Here is a 13,851-nt window from a genome sequence, read left to right on the forward strand (position 1 = left end):
GATAAACACGTTGGGCGCTAGACATAGCTGACCAACAAAACATCAAACTCAAATGAATGAAAATAACCAACCAAGTGAGAAAAAATTTGGCGGTGGGAACTTACGGGTATAAATACCCAGGGTAGCCTAATTTTCTCTCATCACTCAAGACGACCAGATAAGGCGTAAGAAGAAATAGTGAGTTATTTGCTTTTTTCTTTTAGCGGAATATATAACTACTGTAACAGTAAATGATGCAAAGGTGTTTTAGCTTATTTTCATTTTTACCCTTTCAGCTGCAGATTTTAATTTTTTTTCTTAAAACTTCAATTTTCCTTTATTTTTCCTTTTCCTTTTATTTTTCCCTTATTTTTTAGCAAAATATACAATGATAATAATTATTATTATATCTAAACACTGCTAGTGTTTTTTGATCATGTGCATTTGATAGCTTTGAAAGCGTTTAGTGATATTTCATTGTTGAAGATATTTTTGTGTTATTCGACATTATTGCCTCTCTTTTTTGTCTCTATATAATGACATTGGCGCTAGCAAATATAATGGCAATGTCCATAGTTTGTTAGCCGATCTTTCACTGATCTTTATTTTCATAACGATACCAATATGTGACTAATTTGGGGAAATTCTTCAATTAAAAGATCACCCCTTTCTACTTTTTTAATGACGATATCGCATTTTCATCCGTTCAATTAAATAGGCTGGACGATACTGTTCTGAAATTGTTTTCTTATTTACTCGGCTATCTATACTCGGTTTCACACTGTGTGATAGACAAATGTATGACGATATATTTCAAGGTGGTCATTCCATAAAACCAATAGGCCGTGACATTGACAGAGAGCACTTTAAAAATCTATGAATCAACCAACAATATTACTTTCAATAAGATAATTTTGAAGATTAGAAGCAAACAATCATTTCATAACCATAAGTGAAACAGTCTATTTTCTGAACTATTGCTTCAAAATTGCTATATTGGGAGTCTTTGGGCGTTCATATTTCTCTTTAAATTTTTCTGAGAATAACGAGATTTGCCCTGTCTATTAAAAGGTATATTTCTATTAGTCATATGAAGTCACACTTGTATTATTCCAATAAAGGCCGTGATGTTGGACTTCAAATATCGCAAATAACAATTTTGGACCATCAAGCAACACTTTTTTCTTTAACAAAAGCTTAAAATTGGTTTGTGTCACACAATTAATCCTCGAAGTACAGGCTAAATAATTAAATATATTAAATATTTAAAATAACGTAATTTGTCATCAAGACATATATTCATATTTTTCATTTAAAGTTACACTTGGGAAAGTAATGCATATCGCAATGCCGCATTTCAGCAATTTTGACTTATACCTGTACAGTGGATAACTAATCAATGGAACTTCGAACAACCTGAATACATATACCAAGCCATTATAAAATATACAAAATATTATTTTTGAAGAAAACATCACACACAATTAAGTCACAACAAAGTTAGCTTGTTTGGTGTTGTGAGTTTCGTGTGTGGTGTTGTAAGTTTTGTGAGTGGTATTATACGTTTTGTGTGGTGTTGTGAGCTCGTTTGGTGTTGTGAGTTTTGTGTGGGGTGTTGTGAATTTTGTGTGGTGTTGTGAGTTTCGTTTGTGTTGTGAGTATTGTACCGGGTATGTGCTGGTGTTGTGAGTTTCGTGTCTGTTGTTATGACGTTCGTGTGGTGTTGTGACCCTTACACGCTTCCGTACCTTTCAGTCTCAATGCAGTTGTCATACGCCTTCTGTGCGGTTTCTTTGAAAACCGATCTGTTGTCGGTACAGCCCCCTACAATTTTAAGCACCCACGTGGTCATAGTAAAAACAATGAAGGAGCAAGTGCCCTTTGCGTGTTGAGTACGGCGCACGCCCTCACAGCTAACGAACGAAGCCGAAAGCACACCGGGAATGCGTCGCACGTGCGTCACCCCATCGCCTGGAGTATATAAAAGGCGTGCTCACGACACACGCTCGTGTCTCGACAATGAACGTCGATTGTGCAACGTGTACAACATTTCTGTCGAGAATTAGGGGACCGTGACTGCCCATTTACGTTTCAGAATGATAATGCTATACTCCACGTACAGCTAATGCAACAGTAGTCTGGCTATATGCAAACCAGATCCACACTCCCCAATGCACAGCTAAATCTCGAGATGAGGAACTCATTGAGGATTTGTGGGATATCCTTGGAAATGGATAACTGAAGGATAACCCTGCAAACAAAAATGATCTCATACAAAGTAAAATCTTTGTACCGTTTGTGGAACGCCATCACTCTGCGGACGTTACAGAACTTTTTTGACTCCACACACCAACGCGTCAATTGCGTCTTCTAATCCAGATGAAATTGTACAAAATATAACAACATGGCTTTGATTTTTCTACTCTGGTTAACTTATTCATTGGTTGCACAATTAGTAATACAGTTTTGTGTAAAAAAAATCCCTTCATAAGTTGGTGATGACATGATTATTTGTATCACTTTATGAATTGCATAAGGTGTGATACTTATTGCTTGGAGAGTAAAGATTACTAAACTGGCTAAATTGTGACACAAACGCCCCCTTCTCTTATTCAGTTATTTTTCATCAAAACAGCAATTGCACACACGATTTTTAGTAAAAGATATCTTGTTTTTGAAACAAGAAAAAACTTCAAGTCTTTCCCTTTCCTTTTCCAAAGGAAAAACACACGTCCTTGAACTCTGGATCCAAAAATATGAAGGACGAGCCATGTTCTGAAATGGGCCGCTCAGACTCGGTGGTAGACTCCGTAGAAGAGAAGAAGCGTCGTACCTGGGGAGGCCAGTTGGAATTCATTATTTCCTGTGCTGCTGTTGGTCTAGGAGCAGTGTGGCGCTTTCCGTATCTATGTTACAGGAACGGTGGAGGTAAGTGCCATCGGGGCTAAAATCTCAACTACCACAATTTTAACAGCAATGGTACATCAGTAGCCAGGAATATTTTACTTTAAAAGTTACTCTTTCTCTTGGATTTTCTGAAACGGTCTATGATTCAAGTGATTACGTATTTCGACTAACGGCTGCTTGTGGTACACTGTTGCTCTGTTAAAATCCTTGTATTTCCAGGCGCGTTTTTGATACCATACTGCGTCAGCTGGGCCCTAATTATCCTTCCATTATACTTCATGGAGCTATGTTTCGGTCAGTTTGCCAGCCTTGGACCTATCGCTGTTTGGAAAATTAATCCACTGTTCAAAGGTAAGACTGAATTTTCGCATTCTTGTATGTTAGATGTCTTGTTTCCTTTTGACAGATATCTTATTTTAGAAGATTACATCGAACAAATAATTTTTCATCCGTATAATCCTCTAGGTATTGGTTATGGCATGGTGGTGACTTGCTGGTTTCTTACTCTGTACTACAGCGTTCTCATCGGCTACTGTATTCACTACTTCTTCGCCTCAATGACGGCCATTTTGCCTTGGTCTACTTGTGGGAATGTTTGGAATACTGAAGATTGTTTAGTTGGTAAGCATATCGTTCCCTGGTATAATAATGCTAATGATGATGATGATGATATACAATAATACAATGTAGTAAATAATAAGAAAAAGCAAAAACAACGTTTCTCTCATTTTTGCAAGCATTGAAAAACCGCCTGAGAGATTTATTGTGGTTACCGAGTCTCCTTAATTTGCTGCAGTTACAATAAAAGTTAAAAAATTAATGCAATTTTGCTTTTTCAATTATACGGGAGTCGCACATGTATAAATGTAACGTTTGTCATTTGTTTCTGAGTTGGCGGAGGTACACCAACGGACGCCACCAACTTAACCATTAGAACAACGCTTCTGAATACTACCGATACTACCGAGATTACCGTCACTTCACCAAGCGAAGAATATTTTTAGTAAGATAATCAAACTCTGAATACAGTGCTGCTTTTGGTCCCCTAGCCTCATTTAAGAGCAGTTTGGAAATAAAAAAAATATTGTGAAACCATGAAAACAGCATCAACTTTACACTCACGTTTTTAGATAAGAATAGTAAATACATTACTGTTGATGGCTGGAATATAACGGTTAATCCTATGGGCTACACGCTGTTTAATATTTGTAGCCGTAAAGTCCTGGAGATGACTGATGGGATAGAGAATTCAGGGGGTCTCAAGTGGGACCTTGTCCTGTGTCATCTGCTGGCCTGGGTGATTGTGTCGTTGGTCCTGATCAAGGGAGTCAAGTCCATGGGGAAGGTGAGCTATAGAGGCATGTGCATATAAGCTAGTAGATATGTGCTAACAGCGATGACTGCAAAGTAGGCCTACATTTATATATCCCTCCAAAGTTTTACCAGCTGGCTTGGCTTACATTTCGGTGTACATTTATATAATCTGGATATTTCCCAACTGTCTGACATGAACCTCTCGCATGTTCAATTTGTGGAAAGGAGATAATAAATTGTATATTGATTCTTAATAATTCCAATTTTCCTTTTTTTTTCATCCAGTAAAAACCGCATGGTATTTGCGATATCCTCACTTGCCGTTTCAGACACAAGTTCATTTCGTAAGTGTTATTTTTATATTTTTTTCAATCAAACTAGCATTCGTTTACATTCCATGTCTTTATAATTTACAGGCCATATATTTCACCGCCATCTTCCCACACATTATCATGGCCGTCCTCCTTGTACGTGGTGCTTTGTTGGAGGGATCTGCTGAAGGCATTAAGTATTATCTGACGCCTGACTTTAAGCGACTTCTTCACTCTGAGGTAATATTCAATTCAGTATATTCAATTTTCAGCTTTCCAATAAACAGCTTTCAGTAGTATTGGGGTTAAATATGTGTAAAGCCAGGGCCTGATTTAGGCTGTATACTGGGTCTTCCGGAAGACGGTCAGATTTTTAAGTTTATATGACGAGTATCTAATATTTTCTGTCGGAAGACGGTCAAAAATTGGAGAATGGATTAACAAAGATAATTTGGAAGACTATCAGAAAATATCTCTGGATCCGCTCCTGTAAAGCTTAGTTTAAGACATTGCTTGATAGGTATCTAGAGAAACCTAATGCCATTTTAACAAAAATGTTGTTTATACATGTATTGGTATAAAAGTTACCTCAGTTGACAATCGCAGGGGCGGATTTAGGGCGTCTTCTGGGTCTTCCGGAAGACGGTCAGATTTTCAAGTTTACATTGACGGGCATCTATTTTTTTCTGTCGGAAGACGGTCAAAATTGGAGGATGGATCAACAAAGATAAATTGGAAGACTGTCAGAAAATAACTCTGGATCCGCCCCTGAATCGTGACACTTCCTTAATTACACATTTGATTATACTTATATGTAGTTTCTACCATTTTACCTGTCAGGTTTGGGGTGACGCAGTTACTCACAATTTCTATTCGCTCAGCATATCCTTGGGAGGCCTAGTAATGATGTCAAGCCACAACAAGTTCCACCACAACTGCTTCAGGTACACTGGACTGTTAACAGAAACTGTTGTTAATGCTGTATCGGAATTTACAGCCTTCTCTTAATAGACTTAACTGGGTTTAATTGGTTTTCACCTCAGATTAATGACACTTTTGCAGTATTCCCAACCTATCAGATACATGTACCAATAGCTGTTTGATTTTCAATATAGTCCCTAATTTAATATGTGTGGTCACTTTGAGCAGTGTATCCGCTATTCAAATAAATTAGATAGACAATGCATTACTAATACCACAATACGTTTTACATGAACTGCGAAAATTTGCTGTAATCTCATTGGCCAAAGATCTTGGAGGTTTAATAAAAAAAATGATTGCATTTCCAAAATGGTTTATTTGAACAGCAGAGACATTGGTCAAAATCACCACATAAGCTTGAAAATTATTCAAGTTATAGTAGTAGTAGAAATAGCTGCAGTAGCAGTATAGTGGCAGTACTAGGTAGTATACCTAGAAGTTTGTTATACCTTTTGGTTAACGATTGTTGTATGCACCTAATATGCTTAAAAGTAAATTTGCTCGCTGCACGTTTGTTGACCACATCGATATCAAGCTTATTTGGAAAACAGATGTTCTTAAAACGCACAATATGATTATTTGTAGAGACGCATTTGTTTGTTCACTTGTGAACTGCGGTACTAACGTCTATGCTGGGTTTGTCATCTTCTCTGTGCTTGGCTACATGGCGCACATATCTGGCAAAGAGGTGGCCGAAGTTGCCAGTCAGGGTATGTAAATATAAGGAATTGTAAGTCAGACCTTAAAACGAGACATTCGGCATAGGCTATATTACACCAACACCGTTGACATAAACGAAAAGAAAAAATTATGAAACTAGCATAATTGTTATTATAAAGACCAAAGTGTACCCTCGCTTTGTTTATATATGTATGAGAAATATGTATACATGGGCTGAATTTTGAATTTTCAGGCCCAGGTCTTGCCTTCATCGTGTATCCCGAAGCCATATCCCAGTTACCATTACCGACACTGTGGGCCATTCTGTTCTTCTTCATGATGGCGCTCTTGGGATTCAGCGTACAGTTCGCTATGGTCGAGACCGTTTTGGGGAGCATAATGGACGAATATGCTCATATTCTACGTTCTCAGAAATGGAGGGAAATAATGGCGCGGGCGGTCGGGTGCGGAGTGTGTTTTTTGCTCGGCCTGCCAATGTGCGCAAGGGTGGGTGCTTTGCAAGGTCTCGTCCTCACTTCTGTCTCTTTTTGAATTATTTTCGCATTTGAGTCTTTTAAAAATTTAATATTGTTTATTAGTCTATTGGATGTAATGAAAATTGTAAAGTTATTTGTGTTGTTGATGGGAAAAGTGGGCGAACTGTTCTAGTCATGAAGAGCCCCACGTGTTATACAGGGTTTTGTTTATCTACTATCGCCGTTGAAATATCTACATGTAGCTTTACATGGGAATAGCAAATCGCCACATTCACTTTCAATCACGTACGGTTTCAGGGGGGTCATTATTTGTAAGACCTGATGGATCACAGTGTCGGAGGGTTCCCGTTGCTGTTTATTAGCTTACTCGAATTGATTGTTTTGCAGTGGGTGTATGGTAAGTGAGGGCTATTTTTTTTATCATTTTACTCTATTATCTGTGCATAGTCTGTGCCTTTTTTATCGTCAAATTTTGACGCATGTATATTGATAATTTCAAGCAAAAGGTAAATAATTTACTTTTAACAGGTAGCTAGCAATATATATATATATATATATATATATATATATATATATATATATATATATATAGGCCCTATATATATATAAATCGACACATAGGAAGTGGAGTTAAAACCATAAAACGAACACAAAAGTTGATGGCATATTTTAACATGCAATTGTTCTTTTTATCGTGACTTTTTCACTCCAGGATGGTCCCGCTTTTCTGAAGACGTGAAAATAATGCTTGGCAAGAAGCCTGGCATCTACTTTCGGATCATGTGGCGTTATATAACTCCACTTCTTTTGTTGGTATGTAACTATTGAAAGTATACCTTTAGTTTGTGGGGTAAATTGTGTTTTTATAATGTAAATTATTGCAACGATTTCAGTTTCAATGTTTCCTTCTTTCTTATTTTTTATTAGTATTTTTAAACTTAATTTTATTTATTTATTTATTTACTTATTTATTTATTTATTTATTTATTTGGTCGAAAAGCTTATCTTACTTCTCATTGCATTCTTTTTCAGGCTGTCATTGTATTTAAATTCGTTCAGCTGCAGACACACAATCATGAGGTGAATCCTCTGCCTGTCTGGGCTCAGGTCCTGGGGTGGATGATTCAGTTGATCCCCATCGCCCTCATCCCTGCCTTGTTCCTGGGCAGATACTGCTACGACGGCGGCTTCAAGGTTTGTGGAATTTATAGCTCAGCTCTTAAGGTTCCACCGCTAAAACTAAAAAGAATTACATTTTAAATAAGTTAATATTCATTAATTCATTTATCGTCGTATCGCGTGAGAAAGCACATAATCATATGTACTTTGCATGCAACTACTTTGAATTTTAGGTAAAGTATCCGGTAGTATGTTTGCAAGTATTGTGTTTATGTCAGGTCAAATATTCAAATGTGTAAACTGATCAAATTGTTTCCATATATAAATACGACATATAGTTACATTATGTGTGCATATGTCTTTTAGGCCTTAAAGAGAGCTGGATCACCGCAAGCTGACTGGGGACCTGCAAGAGCAGAAAACCGCGCCGGGACAATCTACGACACGGATTCCAAGGCAGAAACTCTCTAAGTCCAACACCGCCTATGCATTCTAGTATATGTCAGCCAAAAAACTGTTGAATGTGTACATGTTTTACGTCGTTGTTGCTTCAGAGGGTCGGCGCATCGTTTTTAATGTTCGGTAATTCTCGGACAAACTCGCCGTTATGTACACGTATTAAATTAGAGTGGTTCAGATATCCCTGTGCGACTATGCTAAAAACTGTGTTCCGCTTATAAAAGACAAGGTCAAAGTCTGCGTTAACGTGTCATTTTTATGCGAGAAAAATTCCGAACACAATAATGTCGTCCACACACTTGTTTTTCGCAACTGTTAATAGTTTTTCGAGGGCATGTTTTATTTAGATATTCACACTAGTCTTTTCCTATAAATATGGAATACCTCTTGCATTAATCATGCTGCAAATGAAACTCTTTTGTATATATAGATCAATAACAAGCTGAGGAAAATACGCACAGTTATATATACATAATAGTTTTAAATCCATCGATCCCTGAATGGATTACAACGTACACGTGGTTGTAAATGCGTGATTTGGCCATTCCAAGGCGTTTTATGATATCATTGCAAATTACAAAAACTGACATTTATCGAATGTATTTTTCTACACATAGGAATCACAGTTTGTAAGCTGCAGTCCATTAGTCACCAAAAGTGAATTTTGTTAATTTGGGAAAATGTCAGTTAGATGTCCGTTTTCCTTTTAATTTTTGTGGCTTTAAGAAATTCCCCAATTCTTCACCCCCAAGTGAACAAAATGAAATGCACATTCAATTTTGCATGGATCAACTTCTTGATATTTTTGTCCAGGGAAGCACAACCAAGCATAATGAACGTAACAATCAGCCTATTATAAAAAGGGTCATTTATAGAATTGTTCTCATATGAACTTTTGAAATTCAAAATATTGATTTTGTTCATGCATTTTTTAAATATTACATTCTGTTATAAAGGATAACTAAGAAAAATATTGTCTTTGTTGTTTGTTTTCGCATGTGGGTAATGTAATTGCACGGCCTTTGACGGATCAGGAGGGACTAGGATTATAAATGTAGATCTCGAAGGTCAAACAACCTTTCATTAGGTCTTTGCGCTCACTTCATTTGGTATTTTACATGTGCGTTAAACTATACAAGTAGGCCACCATATATATATATATATATATATATATATATATATATATATATATATATATATATATATATATATATATATATATATAAACCGATAAGAGGAGACTAGAATGCGAGAGAGAGAAGGTTATCTCATTTTGAAATTATAAATGCATTAACTCCTACCAACCAAACTCAGCAACCGACGCAGCAAACAAACACAATTACTTATGACACATCTACTGCAATGACAGGAGCGTTCCGGCTGTTTTACTAAAATAAAGTTTTTTTATTAAAATTACAATGATTCGCCTTTTACCAGGTCGTTGAGTCCACAAAAATCTTCAAACCTAATTGTATATCGTTACAAATTAGCCAAATGACGGAAAGAATTTTCAACAAACCACACCTAGTATAATTATATCAATCATTTAGACCTTCAACTAACCTGCAAGACCTGCAGTCGAGGAAGTAAACTTCCGGTTACGCATGCATGTGCCGCAACAACAAGTCATGGAGATTGCCAAGGTTTTGTGCTTATTAACGATGGTTTTGTCGTCTAATCGGTTTGTTGCTTCATGGCCGTATGATGACAGCGCTTTCTCAAAAGACACCTACCTGTTACCAGCACTGCCATATGGCTATGGTGATCTTGAGCCGCACATGGACGAAGCAACGGTGAAGGCAAGTGAAATGAAATAGGGGCCTACTGCAGTGTACTACAACCCAGGGATAAGTTTAACTTATTTAGCACTATGGGCACACTGGCCAGCAAGTAGAAATAGGTATTATTACTACCAGTTTAATTTTTGGCGTACATGTGCCTCCCCCGTCGTTTGAGTAAAACTTTAAAATCAGCATACATGTACCAGATTTTATACGTACTAGTACATGAACTATTACACGTACTGGGTATATATCGAAACTGAAAGCGAAACTTAACTGGAGATTTTCCACGTATATCTGGTACATGTATATATGACTAATGCAGTTGTCATTCGATATCAAAACCTGTTTGTCATATCTTTTTATTTGATTAATTCATTAACATTTTATTTTTTTTATTTGTAATGAATTTTATTGCTTGATTAATTCATTAATATTTTATGTATCTACCCAGTATTTTTAATGAATGGAAAAGCACCAAATGAATGATATGGCTTAATATTTTGTTGTGTGTTGCCTTTTAACTTTATATTGGGTACATGCATAAACATGATTTAAGTAACATATTTATCATACATTTATAATCTACTACCCAGTGGTACCAACACTATAAGTCCTTGTACTGAGTACACTGGTATATTCAGATTAACACAACCCTGTATAATTTCCATGATTTTTTTTTCTTTATTTATTTATTTCAAATACTAGCTTGCTTACATTAAAAGATGAGCAAGGTAATTTTTTTTTTCTTTTTTTTTTTTTGGGGGGGGGGGGGATAGTGACCAATGAACCTCATTTACTCAGTTTTGTCATTAATGTTTTTATTAATGATGAATTTTTAATATGCCAGTATCTTTTTTTAGGTTCACCATCAGGGGCATCATGCAGCTTACACAGCCAAGATGAATGCTGCATTAAAACAATGGAGAAGTGAGGTATTACATGTACAGTTTTTACATGTACATACTAACAGTGGTATAGGGTTAATTACTTGTATTTGGATACAATAAGGTAGTAAATTCAGTTCATACCACTGCATATATACAGGTACTTACTATGTACAATTAGAATATAACTGATATTTGTGCAATTTCCCCCAGTCTGTAAATCTAAATCTGTTTTTTTTTTTTTTTTTTTATGCAGTGGACTCTATGAATCTTTTATGCCACATATGCTCCAAGCATGGAACACAAAGCAATTCTATCATGTGTTGTTTATGCACAATTTTGGGCTTAAACTTTAGTCCACTCTATGATGTTGTTTTTCCAAGTATGTCTTGGGTGTCTGCATCTCCATTTCTGCTGGTGCCAGCTTGGAGAATATGTGGTTGTTTATGCCCAAATAATGAATTTTTTTCTCTTTTTTTTTATAGGCTGAGGGAGACAAATTTGCCAATAGTTCCATTTTAAACATTCTTCAAAAACTATCTCATGTTCCTGAAAAATATCGGATGACATTGAGAAACAATGGAGGCGGGTAAGGCATTGCTACTTATATAATGGAGTTTGTCAAAATTAAAAAAAGGAAATTTAGTATTTTAAAAATGGTAAGTGAAATTTATTATTTAATCAGTATATTTACTTTTTATACTGGTAGCAAATAGACGTAACAATCTTTTTACTAAAAATAATAAAAAAAAAATTTCACAATGTCAGGGGCTTGATGTTTGGGATGTTTAAAATCATTATGTGAATAGTAGTATAACATGGATGAATAAGAAACAAAAAAGAATTGATTATCATAAATGTAGAATGAGGTGAACATACTAAGCCACTTTCAAATTATTTTCTTCAGGTATTTCAACCATGCTATATACTGGGCCTGTATGTCTCCCAAGGGTGCAAGAATAAGTCCGGGTCTAGAAAAAGATATAAAAGATAATTTTGGGACATATGAAAATTTTAGAGAGCAGTTTACAGCAAAGAGCTTGTCTTTGTTTGGTTCAGGTAAGAAGTGGCAGATTTAGAGGGGGGGTCAGGGGGGTCTCCCCCTTCGATTTGTGGTCCCCTCTTAAATAAGAATTTTGACTAGCTGAATCATAGTTCTAAACCATACCAAATATCACCGTTCACCCTCTGAAATACAAAAAATTTCCTGGGCCTGCTGAAGGGCCCCGAACTCCACGGTGGGTTGGGGGGGGGGGGGGTGTGTCCATGAACCCCCCTTCAAATAATCCTGGATCCACCCCTGGGTAGGATCAGTATAAATCACTATGACTTTTGGCACATTTGAATGTGGCTAATGCTTATGCTATGAATTCAGTTTTTAATAAGGAAATTTGTTGCTTTTTCAATGGACTCTGGGAGAGTTAATACAACTAAATATGCAAAGAAGTTTTTGTCTCAGGGATATTAGGCATCTTTGTAAAATATTTCAATTCATCAATCTGACTGAAATATTTTCACATGACATGTGTAGCTGTCAAAAGAACTCAATTCATCATCTCACTGAAACATTTTTCTAGGATATGTCTGGCTATCAAGAGATCAAGATGGTAAACTTATCATTTCCACAACAGCCAATCAGGACTCGCCTGTGACTGAGAGGCTCCACCCGATTCTGGTGATTGACATTTGGGAGCATGCATACTACTTAAAACACCAAAACAAACGTGCAAACTTTGTGGAAGCTTGGTGGAACTTGGTTAACTGGAGAGCTGTAGAAACACTGGACACGTGGTGGAAGGAACGGCAGACACATGATGAGTTATAGGCCATTTCCACAACTTTTTATGTGGATGAAAAAATGGAGGATTGCAGTACCATTTATAAGCTGCCTAAAGTTGTGTTATTTTGCACTCATTTTGGAATTTTAAGTTCATGAGTTTTAATTGAGATGATATGTGATATTGCTTTATAAACTACGTTGTATTATGAATTGTGGACCTTCAACATCTCCCATCTGAAGTGCTAGTAAATGTACCGTAATATGTCAATTGAGTGACAGTATATTGTACATGTATGGTAAAAAAACCCTCCAAGATAAATTGTATCTGGAATAATTTTTATTTATTTATTTATTTATTTATTTATTTATTTATTTATTTATTTATTTTCGTTTTTTTTTTTTTTTTTTGTATAAAGGATACGAATAAAAATCATGGTTTGAAATGAATTTTTAAATATCTTTCGATATTTTTCCATATCATTAAATGGGCTTTTACACTGTGGTCCTATATCAATGTGATTTAGAGCGCAACAATCACAGCGTTTTATCGCTGACACGTATTAGTACCCTGATTATAAGAACGTGCTTTGGTCAGTGAACCTACTGCACATCTTGTAAATGTGAAAATGATAGATACATGGATTTTGTGGTCTCTTTTTACATACAGACTTTTTTGGTAACTTTAACTTTATTGTTAGCTCTATATTATAACTGCATAGATAAGAATATTGTCATTCGATACAAAGCACAGTTGAGAATTTCTCAGCATAATTAGTTTCCTGTATAGAATTTGACGTACCTGTGCGAGAGAACTGGCCAGTAGTTGGGAATGGCAGCAGGAAATATGCCGATATGAATAATTCTATGACACCTGATACTTAGGCAAATATAATAATGGGGTTTTTAGCCCTGAACCTGAGACGTTTGTTGAAGTAAAAGGTGTAGAGAGATAACCGTTCCACTTTGCGTGATTTAATTACACTGTGCCATACAAACGGTTTAATGTTCATTTGTAAGATTGCCCTCAGTATGTCTAATTTGCCTTCGTCAGATTTACTTGACTGTCAGTTGATTAACGTATTTCGGACTCCGAAATTGACCCTTTTCGGAAAATGGCCCATTTGCATTTTGAGATTAGCATTTGAAGAACGCGGATAATATGATAATGGTTGCGTT

At 36.1% G+C, this 13,851-nt stretch overlaps 1 protein-coding gene and 1 pseudogene across 2 annotated transcripts; both read left to right on the plus strand.

The window, feature by feature from the left end:
• The first annotated feature begins 2,731 nt into the window (after nt 1-2,731).
• On the plus strand, nt 2,732-8,848 carry LOC106166113 (sodium- and chloride-dependent glycine transporter 1-like; annotated as a pseudogene). Its single transcript, XR_015333066.1, has 13 exons — nt 2,732-2,907; nt 3,106-3,237; nt 3,352-3,507; nt 3,778-3,889; nt 4,099-4,231; nt 4,617-4,751; nt 5,352-5,455; nt 6,078-6,202; nt 6,406-6,659; nt 6,947-7,046; nt 7,362-7,462; nt 7,682-7,843; nt 8,135-8,848. The product of XR_015333066.1 is annotated as a sodium- and chloride-dependent glycine transporter 1-like (transcript).
• Nucleotides 8,849-9,810: 962 nt separating this feature from the next.
• Nucleotides 9,811-13,628, plus strand: LOC106180561 (uncharacterized). Its single transcript, XM_013564573.3, has 5 exons — nt 9,811-10,026; nt 10,872-10,943; nt 11,381-11,484; nt 11,803-11,954; nt 12,473-13,628. Exons 1-5 carry the CDS (start codon nt 9,832-9,834, stop codon nt 12,718-12,720), a joined length of 771 nt encoding a protein of 256 aa, XP_013420027.2. The 5' UTR covers nt 9,811-9,831; the 3' UTR covers nt 12,721-13,628.
• Nucleotides 13,629-13,851: the final 223 nt, after the last annotated feature.

This window comes from Lingula anatina, chromosome 2 (assembly GCF_051362555.1).
Source record: "Lingula anatina isolate TDL-2025a chromosome 2, LinAna3.0, whole genome shotgun sequence".
NCBI lineage: Eukaryota > Metazoa > Brachiopoda > Lingulata > Lingulida > Lingulidae > Lingula > Lingula anatina.

Bases quoted from the DNA above. Each gene is read 5' to 3' on its own strand.
- LOC106180561 (XM_013564573.3), top strand. From the start codon at position 9,832: ATGCATGTGCCGCAACAACAAGTCATGGAGATTGCCAAGGTTTTGTGC. The intron at 10,027-10,871 runs GCAAGTGAAATG...ATCTTTTTTTAG, and splicing joins TGGACGAAGCAACGGTGAAG to GTTCACCATCAGGGGCATCA. The intron at 11,485-11,802 runs GTAAGGCATTGC...TATTTTCTTCAG, and splicing joins TTGAGAAACAATGGAGGCGG to GTATTTCAACCATGCTATAT.